The sequence below is a fragment of the Cupressus sempervirens genome, chromosome 4 (genome assembly GCF_028749045.1).
Source record: "Cupressus sempervirens isolate cs-2001-9-10 chromosome 4, ASM2874904v1, whole genome shotgun sequence".
NCBI lineage: Eukaryota > Viridiplantae > Streptophyta > Pinopsida > Cupressales > Cupressaceae > Cupressus > Cupressus sempervirens.
In genome coordinates, this window is record NC_143121.1 from 256,839,141 (window position 1) to 256,860,383 (window position 21,243).

Genomic DNA, 21,243 nt, shown 5'->3' on the forward strand with positions numbered 1-21,243 from the left:
CAGACGATGCACAGACGCTCAGGAAAGTCGCAAACGACACATCACAGATGATAAAGTTATACTGTTGTAAACATTGCAATGACGTCGCAGACAAATTTGTTTAGTCGCAGACGATAAACATTGCAGTGACGTTGGACGAGTTGCAGACGAGCACAAATTTGGAGACGCGAGTTGCAGACGAGAAGGAAAAGGTAAAAGTTTTTGTGCGGTGGCTCTTAAATTAAAAAATTAAAAGTTTATTAGGTTTATTATTAGGTTTCAGTTTTTAGCTATTAAAGTTTAAAATTAAAAACTAACAGTATTGAGTTTATAATATTTTATAAAATTATAGTGAATACTATTAAAAGTATATATTATATAATTATAGACGAAAAATAATTTAAACAAATCATAAACCCATCAGACCAAACACAAATAAAAAAACATATCGTTTTTACAAAGTAAATAATAGATATACATTGTAAAATTATACCAAAACTATGTAGTATTTATTTATATTATTATAATTATATAATATAAATATAGTTTAAAAAAATTAAAAGTTAAACTTATTAAACTATAAAACTAACTATTAAGTTTAGTACTTTACTAATTTTTATTTTGAAGTGCTAAAGGCTAAGAATTTTAAATTGATTTTAATTTTTAATATATATACGTTAAAATTATTAAATTTGTAAAAGCTATATAGTTAAAATTAAAAAATAAAAACTATTATTGCAATTTTTAAGAGATCTAAATATATATTTTAAATTTATATTATAAATATAAATTCAAAAAATGAGATTATAAAATAAAAATAAAAATTTACAGAGTTAACAATTTGAATTTAATTGTCAAATAGGATATTTATTATTTATATATTTTTAAAGCAATTTAAACAGTCATGTATGAAATGAAATTTCAAATTATAAATGTCATTACAGTCTGATTATTTATAAATTATAATTTTTTAAAGCAATTAAAACAGTCAAGAATGAAATGAAATTTGAATTTCAAATCATGAATGTCATTAGTCTCACATTTCCTATTATAAAACAAAGTTTCAACATCATTTTTGCTATTGGTTGTCATTTGCCATAACTAAAACTCAGAAAATAAAAGCTAAAGCCTAAAATAATCAAACATGCTGACATAGGTTTTTTATTTAATTTTTAATGTTTACTGTGCAGAATGTCGGGTGGGGGAAGACAAGGCTTGTATCCCTTGTGGAAGTATGTCAACCGTGTTCCGAGACCAAAAGGTTCAGGTGGAACAGCAACAATCAAATGCAAACTTTGTACAATGGCATGGCTAGGTTCTTACACGAGGGTGAAGGCTCATTTCCTTCACCAACCTGGAAAAGGTGTTGATCCTTGTGTGAATGAAATAGAACAATATGAGGCTGTGAGGGAGCAAGAAAGGGCTGAAGGAAAAGTTTATAATATGAGCTCCTCTCATGCTTCAACAACAGGGGCAAGTCTTGCAACTGCTGATCAGAATAGAGAGAGAGAGAGGTAGATGTGTCTTCTACAGTTGGAGATATAGCAGCACAACAATCTAACAAGAGACCACATATTGGCAGTTCAAACCCCATTGGCAGGCTATTTGATGTGCAAGGTCGAGAAGCAGTTGATGCAGCTATTGCACGGTTCTTTTATGCAAATGGAATACCATTTAATGTCGCTCGCTCACCGTTCTATGGAGAGATGGTCCAAGCTATCAATAATGGACCAGCTGGTTATAAACCCCCAGGATCTGAAAAGCTTGGCACAACTCTAATTGATAAAGAAAAAATTCGTTTAGAGCAACTAACTGCACCAATGAAAAGAGTGTGGTCTACAGAAGGATGTAGTATTGTGATGGATGGGTGGACAGATGCAAGAAATCGTCCATTGCTTAATGTGATGGTGACATGCAACAAAGGGCCTTTTTTTTTAAGGCAATAAATTGTTCAGGGCAAGAAAAAATTGCAGAATTTCTTCATAGTCAGCTATGTGACAGCATTGAGGAGGTGGGCGCATCACATGTTGTCCAAGTTGTCACTGATGCTGCCCCTGTTTGTAAAGCAGCAGGTATGATGGTGCAAAATAAGTACAAGCATATATTTTGGACACCATGTTGCGTGCATTCGTTGAATAATGCACTCAAAGATATTGGAAAGTTTGAATGGATTTCAGACCTCATTGAGAAGGGCAGAAAAATACAGATGTTCATTTGCAACCATCACCATACACAAGCTATTTACCGTAAATTTGCGAAGGTGGAACTTCTCAAACCCGCTGATACACGATTTGCTTCCTACTTTATTCTTCTTGAGCATCTTTGTGAAGTTAAAGGAGCTTTGTGTTCTACAGTTGTTAGTGATGCATGGGCAGGTTGGAGACAATCTACCTCAGATACTGCAATTGAGGTGAGAGCTTTGGTCCTTGATGACCATTTTTGGGCTGATGTTCGATTTGTTGTGGACTTCATTCGGCCCATATGTGAGGTGATTAAATTTGCAGATTCAGACAAGCCATGTTTGGGTGAAATTTATGAGGAAATAGATTCTATGTGTGAAAGAGTCAAGAAAATAGCAGATGCAAAAGACATTGCTTTGTATCCTTCGATAGAAGAAAAATTACATGGAAGGTGGAACAAACTGAACACACCCCATCATTGTGTTGCATATGCCTTGAATCCTAAATGGCATAATACAGAACAAACCAATAAGAGGGCTCCACATGATGATAGAGAGGTAATGAAGGGATTTTGAGCTGCGGTAAAAAAGATATATGGTCCAAGTGAGGATGCCTCAATCATAAGGACTCAATGGAATAAGTTTTCACATGGGCAAGGTGATTTTGCTTCAATAGAGACTATATATGATATGCAAGCAAAGAAAGACCCTTTAGAATGGTGGTGGAACCATGGAGATGGAACACCTGAATTGCAATCGCTTGCAATCAGATTGCTGTCACAAGTAGCTAGCTCTTCATCTTGTGAAAGAAACTAGAGTACTTATGGTTTTATTCATTCACAAAAGAGAAACCGATTAGGGTCAAAGAAAGCAGAGAATTTGGTCTACATTCATAGTGCTTTGCGTCTTCTCTCTCGTGTTGATCCAGGATACATAGAAGGTCCTTCAGCAAAATGAGACCAAATTGCACATGATGGAGAATTTCCAAGCATAGGGGATGAAGTGGTTGAACCAGATGGCCTTAATGAATTGCCTCCAATTGTACTACCATCAGAGGAACCTGAGTTAGAGAGTGATGAGTATTTGGATAGCATCCTAGCCGAGGATTTTGATGTGGATGATCAAAACATAGCAGCATAGATGATAGATATCTGAATTTTGTGCTGAGAAAATTTATGTGGTTGATCAAAACATAGCAGCATAAATGATGGATTTCTGATTTTTGTTTTGGTTTGTGTATCAGCATTTGCCATTGGCATTAAAACTATCGATATTTTTGGATTTCAATATGTAACAAACTACAGTAGTAGTAGTACTAATGACAGTCAAATATGAAACATTGAAATATGTGGTATGAGTTTGGACTTTGGAGTCTTGGACTCCTTGACACAATATCATTTGACATTTGTGTATTAAAATTTAAAACTTATTGTTATTTGGCATATTTGATGTTCTTTCTTTCAATGTTCTGTCATGTTACTTATTTTCTAAAAATTAATAAAGTGTTAATTTGAAAAAAAATTGACGTCTCCAAGTACTCCCGTCTCCTTTTTTTGAATATTTGACGTACCAGTACCAGTACCGGTCTCCCAAGTCTCCAAGTACCCCCGTCTCCTAGTAACCTTGATAATTCTGCTATCTGGGGGTTAGAAATTGGTGAATGTTACAGGAGTTTGATGTTTTCTTTTTGGGGCAGCATCTATTACATATTAGCTGCGATCTACCTTAAACTGGAGGGAGCATACTGATGTACGTGGTTCCTCACACAAATGCTACAATTTGACATCTACAACAGTCACCTACAGGTTCTTAGTTTAATTGCAAATTTCATGAGAGCTGTAGTTATAATTTGCAAGTTTATAATTGCAAATCAATAGTTTCATATTGGCATTATTATCTGTGATCCGTTGTAAACAGTTTGGTCTTGAAATAAGAAGTTATAAGGTTGCACACCAATTGTTTGTTAAAATGTCAAGTTGTAGTTATGTGTTTCAGTCATTAGATTGCATGCCAAGTGTTTGTAGAAATGTCTACTAGTTGTAGATGAACATTTCACACGCTGGAATCATATGTATATATTTGAATGGTCAAAAAAGATTGCATTTGTACTTCAGCTTCTTTGTTTGGGCATCTAATGACCATTTGCATGTGTCTAAACTAAATTTGAACCGTTACAAACAAGCTGAAGTAATCTAAAGATAAAAGAAAGCGAGATAGAGATTTCATGCAAAGTGTTCGACAAAATGTCAAACCTTTAATCTTGTGAAGAAAAAATTGATGTTTAATTAAGTTATCACATGTTGAGAGTTACTACAGTGGTATCAAAGCGGTTTCCTGTCATCCTTTGTGGTAGGAAAGTTATTTATTTTCAGATTTTTGACCAGCAATCTAGCATTTTCTACCCATGGATAGAGATACGAGGACTAACAATTCTATTTGTCGGTGGAGTAATGACGAAGTTAGCATGAAAATTAATGTTTTACAGGAGAGTATGGAGAAACTTAAGCTTTATCAACAAAGGTTGGTAGAGAGCTTGTCAAATCTTGAGACAATTGAGAGGGCAGCGAGGTATATGGTTTCTGCCTTTAGAAGGCCGACATCGAGGTTGCAAGGAAGGGAGCTTGAGTTTTCCCCGATGGGTGTCCATAATGAATATGTACCTATATTTAGTACGGCACCTAATAGTCCAATCTGCAGTGTTGATGATGGACTTATTTGACAAGGACATGTCGTTGTGTCAGTAGCAACAGAGGATAGTGGCACTAAGCTTCAACAGGTTGAGGCTCCCAGAGCTATTGTTGCAATTAATGCACAGACAGTTGATGCAATTGTTACCACTCATACTTCTAGCTCTCTTGAGGAGGGGATTATTATTGGAGATTTATATGTGAGTTGTCATAGTGTTGCTCCAATACAAGAGGGAATTGCTACCTTAGATGGGACCAATGCATGTATGAAGTCACCTTGCTGTGAAGTTAGTGATTTGGGTGTTACAATGAAGTCAATAAGATGTGGGTTCATGCTCTAGCATTATTGATTCACGGTCTGGCACAGAGTCATATGTGTAAAGTCAGGTGACAGTAGTTGAGGCTCTGTCAAGTGATAGGGATGAAGATAGTATGGACACCTCTGATGATTTGTTAGATGATGTTATGAGTTATGAGTTGCACCGGGTATGATACCCCTTGTTAGATATTGGGTAATGACTCCAAGGAGGTTTTGGATGAGTCCCAAGATCGATGTTTACAAGATCTTACTATTGAGGTGGAAGCTGAGATGTGTGGAGATTGATATTGCGAGAGCTTCCATTTCTTTGGATAAGGAGTTGATTCAAGTATATAGTAGTTGTATTTCGAATGCAGAGTTGTGCAAGGAGGATAGCACACATATGAGCAATCTTGTCGTGGGCAGCTCTATTCAATTTCCTATCGCAATGCACTTAGTGAGACAGGGAGCTTGCATAGGAGTCGAGGGTTACAGAGGCATCATGTGACTTATCAGTTGAAAGTGAGTAATAGTGACATTTCTTCAGCTCTTGAGCATTATGATGCTATTCGTCAAATGCTAGCTACATCTGGTTGGGGTGCTCCTGTGTTAGATGAGCACGATGATAGTAGTCATCCCCTAGCAGAGGTTCATGTGCTTCGAGAGGCTATCAGGATCTTGAAGCATAGTTACTCTCAATTAGTTGTAGTGCTACATTTCCAGAGGGATCAATTGTGGGTCACAGGAGAGCAAGTTGATGCTTCCACATGTAATTTCTACTACACAGAATCCTTCATCGAGTATCTATTAGAGAGTTCAAATGTGTGGGATGCTTCCACATATAATTTCTATTCCACAGAGTCCTTCATACAGAGTGTCTAAGGGTACTCTCATCCGAGGCTCTTGTGCTATTCAAAGGATGGTAGTAAAGATTGTAGAGACTTTATCTACTATGCTCTGCCACAGGGATTTTGAGGTTGGGTTTGCGGAGAGGGTTGCCCAGGATCTTGTTCGACCGATAGTTCAGAGTCAAAGATTGGAGCCATCTTCTAATTCTCAGTTTGATACTGATGAGTCATTGACAAAGATTGGGAGTTTTTATCGACATTACACTGTAAGGAGTGCTCATCATTTTTCATTTGACCCACAAGTGGAGCATTTGGTTTCGCGTCAGTGTGGGTTGGCTCCAGTTTCAAACCATCCATTATGGGATGGGTTAGCTCCATCTTTTGCAAAAGGGATTGACAGTTGCAAGCGAGACCACTTGTAGGATCCACACCCCTAGAACACTTTATCAGTGGTTGGAGTTGATGATAGTGATTCAAGTAAATATGGTCATTATCACCTTCACATTGCAGTTGGGTGTGAGTGTCAGTTTGATGGGGACTCAGTTGTGGACAGAGTTGGTAATTCAATTGGATTGAGTTCCAATGGGTCGTTGTCACCATCAACACCTACAATCAGTTTCCAGATGATTCTGTCAATAATACCAGTTATTTGGGTGTTGATGCTACAAAAGTTGCTTGCACACTATAGGGATAGTATGCAGTTCTACTCTTGGGATCCGGGTGGACTGTGATGTTCATTTTGTTTCAGGGATTGCTTGGGGACAAGCAACCTTAGGGAGGGAGGACTATAATGTCCCCATTTTTGGCAACATCAGAGTTTGAGAGATTAGCCTATTATTGTGATCCTAGTAGGCTAATTATTGTGGAGAGAGGGTCTTTTGAGGCAGTGGCTTGGCTTGGGAGGGTCTTGTCTTCTCCACAATTCAGTAAGCTGCAAGTTGGTCTTCGTTTGGCTCAAATTGAACTTCATTTGGGCTTAGTTTTGTGTACTTACTATTCGTGGTCACCCGGATGTTCATTGAGATGGACCCTTTCTATTTTTGGAAAGTGCATTTGGTCACATGGAAAAATTATAGGGGTGACTCCTATTTCAAAAGACATTTAAATGATGAGTATTTTGGGAGTTATTATATTTCTAGTGGCCAAATTATTATTATATCATTAAATGGCTTATCATAAAGTTATAATTTCACTTAGGTTAAGGGGTGAGTCATCATTGGAAGGGGTCATTTATTTAATTAATTATATGCCTAAACTAAGTATTAAATGTTACTAAAAGAGTTGTTGGAAAGTTTCAAGATCTGAGTTCTTTTAAGAAACTTTCACAGATTATGAAGTTGAGTTCTTTTGCGAAACTTTTGTCAACACGGAATTATAAATATGAGCTCACTGTAAAGGAAAAGACATTTGATTATTTGATTATCTTATTTTCTTATTGTCTTTGTGACATTCCTGAAGATCTGGTTTTTTTATGCCCTTGCTGGAGTATAAGGGTTTGATTTCTAAGTGGTGTCTTTGGAAGTTTGCTGCTGAAGTATACCAAAATTGCTATTACTTCTCTATTGTATCTACCGTGGCTGAGAAGAGAATTTATTTGCATTTTCCATTACTATTCAACTGTGGCTAGGAAGATATTGTGGTGCTAAAGAAATTCAGCAATTTGGGTTACTGATTTGAATGCCCTTTATATTTGTTGTTGTAGGTTTCATGTTGGCATTATTATCTGTGGTCCATTGTAAACAATTTGGTCTTGAAATAAGCAGTTATAAGGTTGCACACCAATTGTTTGTTAAGATGCCAAGTTGTAGTTATGTGATTCAGTCATTAGATTGCATGCCAAATGTTTGTAGAAATGTCTATTGGCTGTAGATGCAAAATTCACAAGCTGGAATCATATGTATTTATTTAAATGGTCAAAAAAGAGTGCATTTGTACTTCAGCTTCTTTGTTTGGACATCTAATGACCATCTGCATGCGTCTAAACTAAATTTAAACTGTTACAAACAAGCTGAAGTAATCTGAAGATAAAAAACAGTGAGATAGAGATTTCATGCGAAGTGTTCAACGAAATGTCAAACCTTTAATCTTGTGAAGAAAAAATTGATGTTTAATTAAGCTATCAATCGTTGAGGGTTAGTACACATATTCACTGTATATTCTCAGCACACTTGATACCTTCCCAGTCAAGAACATTGGTCTTTGAACAGCACATAAACAGAAACCCAGATCTCCAAATGAGCCGCCCAATATTCAAGTTAGTGACACTCAGATTAGCAGACTTGTAATGGCCTCTGAGTCAGAATAATACAGTCAAGAGGCAATGGCGAATTTACCCAAATCAATCCCTCTCAAAGTCAGATTGATCCCTCCTCCTATACAGATGATATCACACCCAGAATTGACACCCATTGAGCAAATTAAGAAGCAATCAGAACAAAGAATTAATACTACAAATACCTTATATTCTTCAGCACAATCAAATCTACTTGCACTTAATTACACCTCAGACACAGAAACCACAGTAGAGAAGTAAACAATTGCAATACCTCAGCTGCAATTGCATAGATAATTCAAGGAGAATCAGTTTCCAAGCAAGAACACCAAACCCTTATACCTCAACAAGGGCACGGAAAATCACAAACTCAGAAATGTCACAAAGACAACAAAAGCAAATAACATTCAAGTAAATAATTGGATGTTGTTCTCAATGAAATGAGCTCCTATTTACAATCTCTTATTGGCAAAAATTTCCCAATAGAACTCAACATTTAAAACTTCTCAACACACTCTTTTAGAAATATCTCTTAATATCATTATTATAATAAAATATTATTATTATAGTAATGCGACTTTAATTAATAAACAAGAGCTCATGCAATTAATAACCACATCCATTGCAAGTGACGACCAACTACCAAAGCCACCCACTACACTGCCAAAAAAAAGACTTACTAAAAATAGTTAAAAATAGTAAGTCCACAACTAGGACCCCCAAATCACCCTATCAGCTTACGAGGGCCACAACAATGAGCGAACTCATCCAACTGCAGAAGTCTACCAATAATGGGGACATTACAATCTTTTTAGACAACCTTTGGAACCTTCTGTGATCTTGTGTGACAATCAAAGTTGTGTAGAACTTTCAGTTAATCTAGTACTCCATGATAAGTAAAAACATGTGGAGATTAAATACCACTATTTAAGGGATATGGTTCAAAGGAAAGCTATTGAGCTTAAGAACATTTCTACGAAGGAGCGGATTGCAAATATTCTTACCAAGCCTCTTCCAAAAGTGAAGTTGTGCTACATCCAGAATAAGCTTGACTTAGTAAAAAATGAAATCTCTTGTTGAAAGAGAATCCCATTTTCAATGACTTTATGCATATTGTTAAAGAGTTCTTCTCTAAGAGAGAAGTTTGAGGTGCAATCCCTTGTTAATGGGTTCTTCTCTAAGAGAGAAGTTTGAGGTGCAATCTCTTGTTAATGAGTTATTCTCTTTGAAAGAAGTTTGAGGTGCAATCCTTTGTTAAATGAGTTCTTCACTAAAAGAGACATTTGAGGTGCAATCTCTTGTTAATGAGATCTTCTATAAGAGAGAAGTTCGAGGTGCATTCCCTTGTTAAACAGTTCTTCTCTTAATAAAGTTTGAGATGAATCTCTTGATCCACACTCTGTAAGTAAGCATGGTAGATGTCATGAAAGTGACTACATAAATCTTTTATACTTTATGACTCACCTGCTAAGAGTAGTTATGGTGAACATTGTTATAATAAGATAAAAATCTATGATTAGATGTGTATTACTACTAGATTTTTATTGCAGCAATGTGTACTTGTCCGAAGATGGCACTCTGAAGATCTCTCTCTTGCTAAAAGGGAGTGTTGAATTCCTGGTAGTTGTGTGATAGATCTTCATGCTCCTCTTTGAAGCTCTTTGTTGCAGTTGTATGGTGTTTGTACCTCTTTTACTTCTTTATCACTACCGTTTTGGAGAATGGTGTTCTGGCTATTTCCAGATTCCTTTTCAACTTCTTCTTCTTTTTCCAGTTCTCATCCCTTTCCCGCGATGATTTCCGTCTCCTCCTGCGATCATTCCATCTCCTCCTTCACTCATCCCCGTGCTTCCATTACTTATGAGGGTTGCGATCGTTGCCACCGTGACTAGAGCTGGTTGCAAGAGTTTGTTGTTTGCCAATGTCCATGTGTTTTCTTTTGTCGTGGGTGTTTGTGTTCACATTTTGCAAGTGGGTCTTCTATTGATGTGTGTTCGATGTTCGACAGGCTGCTGTGTTTTCCACGGGTTAGGGCTTCCACGTTGGGTTTGCGCTCACCTTGGTGTGCATTCCATCTGTGTTCGGATCTCCTATTGGTGTTCACGCGATTGGTGTTTGGGTTTAACGCAACTAGTGCTGAAGCAATTTTTGTGCTCACGCGTCTAGTGTGGTTTCCGTAATTTATGTTGTTCCATTGTAATTCTTGTTGATTGTGTTCGGCTCTACTATATTGGTGCTCACGTGACTGCTATCTCTGCAAGCTGGAGTGTAACTAGAGTGTGTATCATTTCATCTCCGAGTTTGATCTAGCTCTTTCATTCGAGTTTTCCATTTATTCTAGACCTCATCTGTATCTGTTGCTGCCTACAAGTTTTTGATTGTGGGATTAATCTTTTCTACCTCCGATTTTTAACTATTGTATGATGACTGCAACTAATGATGTACCACAATCACAACCTACCTACCAGGGGCTCTGTGATCAGGTTTCTAAGCTAGAAACTGATAATCAGGTGCTCAGAGAACAAATACTATCACTAACTGAGACAATTATTGAACTCAAACATGCTACAGGAAAAAATACCTCCTAGATCAAGCACTTCTTTGATACTTTCACTTCAGAAACTGCAGATTTAAAATCAAATCTAGAATCCATTATCAAGCAGTTTGAGGGATTAGATACTATCAAAACACAGCAAAACACTCCTCTCTAATCTCGGAAACTAAACAGAAAGTGAAATCATGGGCTTCTATCTGCAACACCTCAATTGTTACTACACCTTTATCGAATCTTGATAACATTGTTTAACGGAAGATTGAGGATGAACGTGTGAGACGTGCTGGTGAGCTCAACCTATGAGTCTGTAATCTCCCTCCCACTTCCGATCCTCTCTAGGTTGGACGTTCTTTCCTTAGCAATCAGCTTGGTCTCTCCGACATTACAATGGACAAATGTTGGATTGGTCATGGTGACATCCTTTTCATTCGGTTTCTCAACTTTTCAAATAGACTCTGTGCTCTCAAAGAAAAAAGGAAATTGTTCTCTCTCCCTTATAAGATTTTTCTAGACGAAGATCTTACGAAGGCTCGAATTGAAGAGCTTAAATATGCTCGTGGTATTGTGGTTGATGCTAGACGTGTTGGGAAATGGGCAATTGTTCGGGATCCCCCCCCCCCCAGTGGTTGGGAAGTGAGACAAGCCCCCAAGACCAAATGATGGTCTTGCCAGTAATCTAACAAGAGGGAGACCACTTGCTCTCTTCTTGTTAACTGTTGGAATGGTAATGGTTCTTTATGGTCATTACCCAGTCTTTTACACGATGCAGTGGGGTCCCCTGATATACTTGTCATCACTGAGACACACTAGAGTCCTGTGCGCCCTCTTCTGGAGTTTACAGGCTATTAGTGGCTATCTGTTTGTAAAGAAGAGGTTTGTGCTTCTGGTGAGGTCTAAGGTTCTAGTGGTATTGCCTGTTTGATTAGAGATTCTATTTTCAGTTGTACATCTATTGTCCACTCATATGCGTTTGCCAGGTTCTTGTGGGTCCGTATTGACCGTAAGAGTCACCGACAAAGGGATTTCTTTATTGTTGTTTGTTATTTCCTGCATGTTTCCTCCCATTGTGCTATCCATGGTACTGAGGATGGAGACCCTTTTGTTGACCTTTGCGAGAGTGTCTCTCAGTTTGCTGCTTTAGGTGACATCATCATTCTTGGTGATTTCAATGCAAGGACTAGAGAACTCCAGACTCTGCTTTATGACAAATGCTCTAATTCCATCTACTCCACTGAGATTGATCCGACTACTTTGGAACTTCAGCGTATTTCTGAGGATGTTCTTGGACTGGTTTCCTGCTATGGCCGCCATCTTCTGCAGCTTTGTGAGTCCTCTAGCCTTGTGATTTTGAATGGTCTTTCCTACTTTCCTAGATCTGAGCTTTTTACTTGTTAGCCCCATTGTGGGGGTGCAAGTGTGGTTGACTATGCCCTCACTTCCCACTCCTTCATCCACTTCATTCATTGCTTCACCATCTTATGCCTTCCTCTTGCAGACCATGCTCTCCTTAGTATTCATTTTCGTTTTTCTCCTCAGTCTTCACCTTGTCTTCAGTCACCTCATCTCTTCTCTTCCACTGCCCGCTCGCTTCCGCTTCCTCAACAATGACAATGAGCTTTTTTCTTTTCATCTTTCGAGACTCCTTAATCCTGTGTGTTTTACTGATTCTTGTGAAGCCTCCTCCATGTTTGATTTGCTTGCAACGGCCATTTGGAAGTCTGCCATCATTTCCATACCTCACAGTCCTTCACTCTCCCTCCGTTGCAAGCATCATAAAACATGCCCTATGAACCAATGGTTCGATGTTGACTGCAAATCTTTTCATCACTCAGTGTGTTCTGCTTTTGAGGCTCACTCTCCCAATTTTCCTCACCTTCAATTGTCTTACCTTCATTTTCTTCGCTACAAGAAACGATCCTTTACTCCTTCCCAATGTAAATCCCTTTGCTCCATGTCGATCAGCAATCCCCAACTTTTTTGGTGCACCCTTTTCCCTCATTGTACTCCTTTGTCTTCCATCCTTAACTTTCGCTCCCTAACCACTCACACCACGGCTCTTTATGACATCCCTGGGCAGCCTTCTGTTCATCCCATCCTGCCTCCTTTCTCTCACGTGTTCACCCCATCTTACATTTACGAGGCTATCAAATCCATGAGATGCAGTAGAGCAGCGGATGAGGAGAGGTCCTAGGCTGAACTCTTTAAGTTTGGTGCCTACATTCTCGGCCCCTATCTCTCTATACTCTTTAATAAGGTGGTTTGTATTGGGTTTCTGGTTTCTTGGTCCAAGCATCTAATTTACCCAATCCATAAGACCAGTCTTGTCTCTGACCCAAGGAATTATAGAACTATTATGATCGGACACACTTTTACCAAACTATATGCTACAACCCTCAATGCTATGTTATTTAAAGAGTTTGACAAGAAAGGTTGTAGAGCTAGAGGACAGGCTGGTTTCCAAGCTGACTATGTAATAACCCTATCTAGTTATAGCTAAATCAAGCATCAATTTCTTTCACATTGGAATGGTTTGACATTTTGTTGAACACTTGGCAAGCAACCCAATTACCATTGAATATATGATGTCTTAAATTTTCAAACACAATATTCGAATGTACAACAAACTAATTACAAATTTATTTAATTTTGGCCTTATAAGTTTCGCATAAATAAATACCAAATGCCAATAAACAATTTTGAAATGATTCGCACCAGCCTTTGAATTCATTCATCAACAAATCATATAGCAATATAATGAAAAGGGAATTTAATTGTTGGCTGATTATAAATCAGAATTTGAAGCCAGCCTGTTTACTTTCAAACTATGTAATATTAACTAAATTTTACAAATTAAAAACCTAGTCTTTGCCATAGAATGTAATTGCAAAGTCAAACTGAAAGCCGCCTGGTCCAATTTCAATTTGGCGTTCACAATTTATACTTACAAATGCTGCCCAAAACAAACTCCAATTTGCAGAATAAACCCTCATACAGCAACAGAGAAATTATAATATTCAATTGTATAAATGCTCCTCAAGAGGAGATGATAATAAAACTCAAAAGTCCACAATACCTCCGTTGTGGATTCTCATAATTAAATCTACAATACTTCAACTGTAGATCCCAAACCCTTATACTTCAACCAGGGCACAAACTTCGGACCCAAAAATGTCACAAAGACAACAAGAGCAAAATAAGATAATCAAATAATTGGATGCTTTCCTTATCAAATGTCCTCATATTTATAATCTTCAAATGGCACCAGTGTCCCAAAGAACTCCACTTGAGAAGCTTTCTCTACACAACATTAAAATATAATATAGTGTCATTAATATAATTTATTAATTGTTTTTGGCTCCAAAAATGACCTTTTCCTCTATAACTTAATATTCTGCCACGTAAGGCCACTGTTTCTCGTTCTCACGATTTTAAACTTTTCATCCTGATTCCAATGAGCTATGATACTGAGGTGACCAACAAACAACACCAACAAAAATATGAACTTCAGCATATTTAGTTGAAGAATAATAATTCACCCATCTTGCAAAAACAACTGAAGAAGCATCAAAATCGAAATCTAACAACACCAAAGTGATCCTGATGATGAAAGATGATGAATGAACCTAATAGGGTGACTTACTATAAATAAACACTCGCTCAAGTTTCTTGGAGCTCAAATCGAAAACCCGAAATAAAAACTGAGAACATCACCCAACTCCTCTGACTCAACTGAGCTCATCGAAACCAACAGATTGACTTACTATAAATAGTAAGTCCCTCAAACGGAGCCAAAACACGCCATAGGCTGCTAGAAAGCCTATAACCACACAACTAAGACCCTCAAATCCTACTGTCAGCTCACAAGGGTCGCAATGGTGAACTGACCTAGCCAATTGCAGGAACTTGATAATAATGGGGACATTACAAACTATCAGATCATGGATCACATTTTCACTTTACAGGCTATTATTGAGGAGGCTAGACACAAATCGAAAAAAGCTTACTACTACTCTGTTGATTTTTGCAAGGCTTTTGATTTTATTCCTAGGATGGCTTTATTTCAAAGGCTTCAGAAAATTGGGATTTCAGAGATGTTACTTACTGCTATCATGAAATTATACGAAACTGTGGTGGATAGATTGAGAACTCCTAATGGTTTCTCAGTTTCGATCCATAGCACCATTGGGGTTAAAGAAGGATGTCCTCTCTTCCCCACTTTGTTCAGTTTGTATTGATGAGCTTGAGGATTTCCTTTTGAAATCTTCGCTCCCTGGAGATGGTTGCTACTTACACCAAATTTTGATCTTCATTCTTCTTTTCGCGGATGATGTGGTTCTTCTTGCTTCTTCTCGAGAGAGTTTCAAAGGCTTATGGATGGTTTGGCTTCCTTTTGTGTTTAGAGACAGCTTGTAGTTAACCTGGGTAAGACTTGAGTTATGATCTTTAATTGCTTGAAGACTTCTCATCTTCACTTCTTTTTTCAGGGACAGGAGATTAAGATCACTTCTTATATGTATCTGGGAGTGAAGTTTTCAGGGCCCCGCTTCAGTATGAGACCAGCAATACAATCCAGAATTAATAAAGGGATGGGTTCTCTTGCTATGCCAGACACCATTTCTAAGATACCTCATCCAAGTTATTCCTCCTAGACTCTCTTGTTCAGTCGACTGTTCTTTATGGCTCAATGGTTTGGGGGCCTTCTCTCCTTGGATCTGACTGGGCCTCAATCAAGTGGGTTCAAACATTGCTTTTACGCCGCATCATTAGATGTCACAAGTTCACTCCTCATAGTATCATTTTTGTTGAGTTTGGTGCTCATCCCTTCAATCTTGCGACCATATTTGCTCTTATTTGGTTCCTTCATCGCCTACATGGTTTTGCAGATTTGGCTAGTGAACATGATAGATACTCCTACCTGCTGTATTGTCCTTTTGTTGCTACTACGAGTTCTGATACTAGCTCATATGCTCGTTGGTAGTATGCTCAGGCATCTTCTCTACCGAGCTCAATTGGGATTGATATTAATCGTCTCCCTCCTTATCAATTCTCGATAAATGTCATAAATGCCCCTGCTCATCTCCTCCCCTCTCAACAAGAATTAAATGAGCATGTCAAAATTGATATCTACGGATAGTATATTACCACTACATGGACTAACCCTCACGGTGGCTTACGGTCAAGAATGGCCTTCTATGTGGAGCACTTTCTGGAGATCAGTGATGGGATTATTGTTCATCCTAGTTACCTTTCTCAACAGTGGTGTCATGCCCTGTGTATCTCTCTGGGGTCTTTTAGAGTTGGTTCTCATCGTCTTCGTGCTCAAACCGATCATCATAATGACAGAGGTGAATGTATCTGTAAGTTGTGTAATCTAGTTGAGGTTCCACTCTTCCACAAGTACTCAGAGACAGTTTAGGGTTCCTCTTTACTCACAATCTTATCCTTCTGTGACTGATTTCTTTTTACCAAGAAAGGACTCCTAGCCTTTCCTTGGCCTCTCTCTTCTTGCTTCTTGTTGTTTTCTTTTCTCGGACACCGTTTGGTGCTCCTGCTATTGTCAATTGTTTGTTTGTAAACTCTCAGTCCCATAGACCTTTTGTGGTCTTTTGTTGGACATTAATAATCTTATCTTATCTTTGACATTTGGTTGGAGTCATATGCAATAGTTTCTCTTCTACCCGTGTTGTGCATTCCTAGCATAATGTACTCACATTAATGTTCTGTGACAGCTCTCATACTCTCTACTCTTCTTTTTATTGCCTATTCGCTTCCCTTATGAGCGTGCATATGTTCCTTATTGGCATCATCACTTATGATCACACCTGGAGTCTACATATTCAGTGACTTGGTACCTCTGCTGCCAGCATGTTCTCCTATTGTGTTGATATTGTCAGGAGTGCTTATTTTGCCTAAGTGGTGTTACTTAAATGTTTGTCCACTCTATATGTTGGTTCTCTTGGTCAAAAACTTTTATTTAATAAAAGATTGTTTATATTGTAACGGCAAACAATATCTTTTTTTGTTTGCATCCATTATGTTCTTTCAAGTATGAAGTAAACGATATTATAGTGTCGTCATTTTTATTTTTCTTAGTCTGGTTATTCTTTGTACAAGGCATTCTATTTTTTTGAAGAGGAACAATATCAATTTAATATTGATGTATCAGTATCTGTTCTATTTCTGAGAGCAAGTGTAAGGATGTTCATTCTGAGATACATGTGTGCATGATAGTTCTTCAAGCAGATTTCTATTATTTGTATGAGCTATGATCTCTATATGATTATTGAGCATCTGATGTGTTCAAAAGGGCTAAAGATTTTTGTAGTCAGTTTTTCTTTTCTAATAAATATCTACTTTGTGGTGGGCTAGGTTGTTTCCCTTAGTGAGGAGGGTTTTTGCCACGATATATTTTGTGTAGTTTCTAATTGTTTTGTACTCTTGTGCCTTCGTTATTTGATTTAGTTATATTCCAGTTACTATTTTGACATAAAGTGTTATTAATATTCTAATATATCACATTCATCCTACCACATAAGTCTGTAATGGGTGTCTTTTCATTAAAGTAACAATAATAAAAATAAATCAAACAAAGTATCTGCAAGTGTTTTGATATGAGAGATTTGGGGCTTTTGAAATTTCGAGTGAAACCCTAGCCATCTATAATAGGATGAATGAGATATATTATAATATTATTATTACTTTAATGGTCAATTATGTAATATAATTAATTATTTGTAGATAAGATCGTTTGTACAATCTTCTTAAAATTCTTATTCAAAACTTTCTATTTCGTATGGCTATTTAAACTTTTATAGCTGGTGTGTATCTGGATTTTAGCATATATCCAGATGGACTACCACAATCCTTGATATTCACTTAAATTTAGTATTGCATTCTGACCTCATATAGATTGACACAGACAGCAAAACAAATTATTCCACTTTCCTTACATGCAAATACTCATATAACTTCAAAGATGCCATATTTGCCTCTTCCACATAGTCCCTGTTAAAAGACATCATTTCAAAAAATATATATATTAAATGCATGTCAGGATAGATATTTTGAGGGATAGTTTACTGAAAACAAACAACCAACAGATAGTTTTTGACAACGTACTTGTCAGGATGGGTGTTTCTGCAGAGTTCGGCAGAATCTACAACTGTGCATATCTGTAATAAACAACAAACTTCAAGTTATGATTAAATGCTAAGAAGCCACACAACAAAAGCCTACTAATCTGTAACCATAAAAAATAAGCTGTTGTTATAATAAACCAACTATAAAATTGCATCCAGTACAATTAGTGCTAAACTCTAAGTAGTTTAGATCAACTGAAAAAACAAAGCATCTGAAAAAATCATTAATACCTTCTGTTCAAAATCTAGTATGCTACAGCTTACTCCTTGAGATGCCAAAAAAAAGACTAGAATTAAGCACTTTGATTACTAAGACTCTGTACTGAAGCCTACCGTATCTGAGATCTCATCCATGGCATGAATTGTTTCTGCAGATGGGGGCAGATCTTTGATGCAGCCTATCAATTCCTCTGATCTGACAGAAATCACAGGTAATTTAAAAATCTCAGTCAAGTTCAGAGTCAATTCTCTATGGCATACAACTCCTAGTAGTTGAGACAGGAAACTAATAATGATAAAAGTAGTTTTATTTGTGCCAAGGTTATGAAGATAAAATTGAATTGCTTTGCAGCAACATGAAATAACAATTGTTCACCATCATCTCAAATCCCTTTCAGTTCTTGAAAAACTGAAATCAAAGCTCATAACTATATCTGTAACATTAAAAAAAAATATCTGTAGTATTTGGGTCTAGTTTACAAAAATGACTTGCATGTGTTTGATGAATATCTTGCTCTACCTTGGATTCCTAATCCTAGAGGGAAGAGAAAGAAGAGAAGCTCTCTCCTCTCTACTGATAACATTGGTAATGCTGATCCTAAGTACTCCTGCTCAAAATCTTAAGACCAGTAAAGATAAAAGGAATATTATGGCCTCAAATAACTCTGAACAAATTCTACTTTCCTTGAATTAGGATTGTTATTGGGTTCCCTTCAAAGGTCAAAGGTGTGCATCTAAACAACATTAAAATGAAATCTGTTCTTGCTAACTTCAACCTTGGTGCAGCCCTTGTTCCTAAAGACTACTCTGCAAGCAGGTTGGAGAATTTAAGGACGGTCAACCAAAGATTGTTGGGGGAAGGAGAGTTCTACCAGACTTACAAAATAACTAATTTTAATGTTCTCAGTGGTGGGAAGAATCCTGTTACTAAGGGTGCTAATCAAGAAGATGATGTTGATGTTGAAAAAATTGAATCTGACTCTATCCCTTCCTATATCCCTGAAAGCACTAAAGATGACTCTTTCTAGGAAAAGTTGGAGCTTGAAAACCCCCACGTTGACTCTGAGGATCTCATGTATAATTTCACTATTAATGAGGAAAATGGAGATGTTTGTATGTCTGCTGCTAAAGGTTGTGACATTAATGAGGACAACAGGATGGATAAAATTCACAACTGCAATTGTAATGACAAATTAATTGAGATGAATGCCAGGTTGAATACTTCCCACAATAGATGAGATAATTTGAAGATACTCCTGATAAGATGTAATGTCCCTTTTAGAAATATTACCATATTTTGCCCTAAAATACCAATAAGAATTAAAATAAGAAATCTAATACAGTTAATATCATACATTTACCAACCGAAATGTCTTTAGCAAGAAAACACCTGGTTTAGGTCCTGCAATCATGTTAGTCAACATTTGAAATGTAATTCATAAGACCAATTATTTCAATGAGAGTTAGGGATTCAATAACATATAAAATACATAGATATAATAAATTGCATTAATAATCATTCAAGGCATCACATATACCTTTAGTAAACATATTAGAAATCAGCTAGAAACTTTACATAGCACAATCTCAAGGATAGATGTCCTTGTATTGTAAGAGCATGGGTAGAAAACATTCCACGCCATCCCTCAGTCACCTTGGAGGTGCTTCATCCTCCTTGATCAAGCCTAAGAACACTAATCAACCTCCCAGCACACGAACACTCCACCTTCGAGTGGCATGCTTGACAAGAGCGTGACGATTCCCTCCTCCACCAAGCCTAGGAGCACACATAAGCCTTCCAACCCACAAGCACTCCATCTCAGGGTGGCATGTCTAATGAAAATTAGGTTAAGTATTCACCTCTCGTGAACTCGAAAGTTTGATCGGCTTTCCTATTTTGCAACCAATCCTACCTAATTTAAAATAGATTGACCATAGGAATATGCTATAACATATTTATCAATTGGAATTATGATTAATATTACGCAAATTGGGAAAATAGTGCAATTACTTCAAGTACCCCTTTATAATTTTAGCAAAGAATAAATATTTCATTCATATAATCATAACATATTTTTGACACCTTAAATTACTAATTCCAACCTGATGATAATAAATCGAATTTCTGCAGTTTCATAGCTGTTTCAGACCACAATCTTATTCCAATTCATTCAATGCTTTTTTCAAAGAGGAGGTCCACCTTATATAACCCTCAAGGGGGAACATAGTCACAGCTCTTACTAAGAATATCTGCCTTCATAAAAGAGGCATTGTTTCTAAATTAATTGCTGTCCCTTTTCACTACTCCTAGCTGCTTGGAATCGATGCAGATAAAGGCTGTTTAAATATTAATCCCTATGCTCTACAGATTACCAATTAGATAATGTTCTTCCTCGTTGGTATATCCAGATCAAGAGACTTACTCATTGAATTTGTGCCAAAATTGCTCCGCTTCACCGAAGGTTTGATCCAATAATGTGGTGTCTTCCTTATTTTCCCCTATTTCTTGGTTTTTACCATTCGTGAGGGGGAAAGCTTCTAAATTTCTCAATTTACTTTGTCATTTCGAATAAAAAAAATTTGTAATAGATTGGTCGGTTGAAAATTAGTATTCCCCCACAATTTGGTGCATTTATATTACCTGATTGGATATATGCAAATGTATGTGTATTTTCTACTTTGCATTTTGGGGTTTTAGCGTAGTTATGCTGCCTAGATTCCGTAAAGTGCCAAAATCCGGGATTTTATTTGATAATTGTGTTGTTGGGTAGGTTTAGACCAATGGGTTTTAATTTTGTTGAATTATTTAAGGTTAATTTTTGGGCATTTTGTCGGTGCATCATTGTGTATCATCTAGAACCTCTCAGTTGTCATGTTTGGCATGATGTAAAATAATGAAATTAGTAGTCTATACTACATAAAGTAATGTCATAGAATTGGAATGGTCATAGGACATTCCAGGTATTTTTATTTCTCAATCTGAAAGTGCCCTTTCAATATAAATTTGTTGATTTTTGCCCTTAGTCGAATTTTGCCAAGATTTGAGTATTTTGTTTCTTTTGGGTGGG

General features: G+C 37.0%; 1 protein-coding gene across 1 annotated transcript in view; it reads right to left on the reverse strand.

Annotated features, from left to right (window-relative positions):
• LOC149560959 (Zincin-like metalloproteases family protein) overlaps positions 1-21,243 on the reverse strand; it is a 358,697-nt gene that overhangs the window by 323,731 nt on the left and 13,723 nt on the right. The window contains exons 2-4 of the mRNA XM_089824904.1: positions 18,290-18,371; positions 17,937-17,989; positions 17,768-17,822 (exon numbers count right to left, since the gene is read on the reverse strand). Coding sequence (XP_089681030.1) covers positions 17,768-17,822; positions 17,937-17,989; positions 18,290-18,371 — 190 coding nt within the window. The remainder of the gene's footprint in view (positions 1-17,767; positions 17,823-17,936; positions 17,990-18,289; positions 18,372-21,243) is intronic.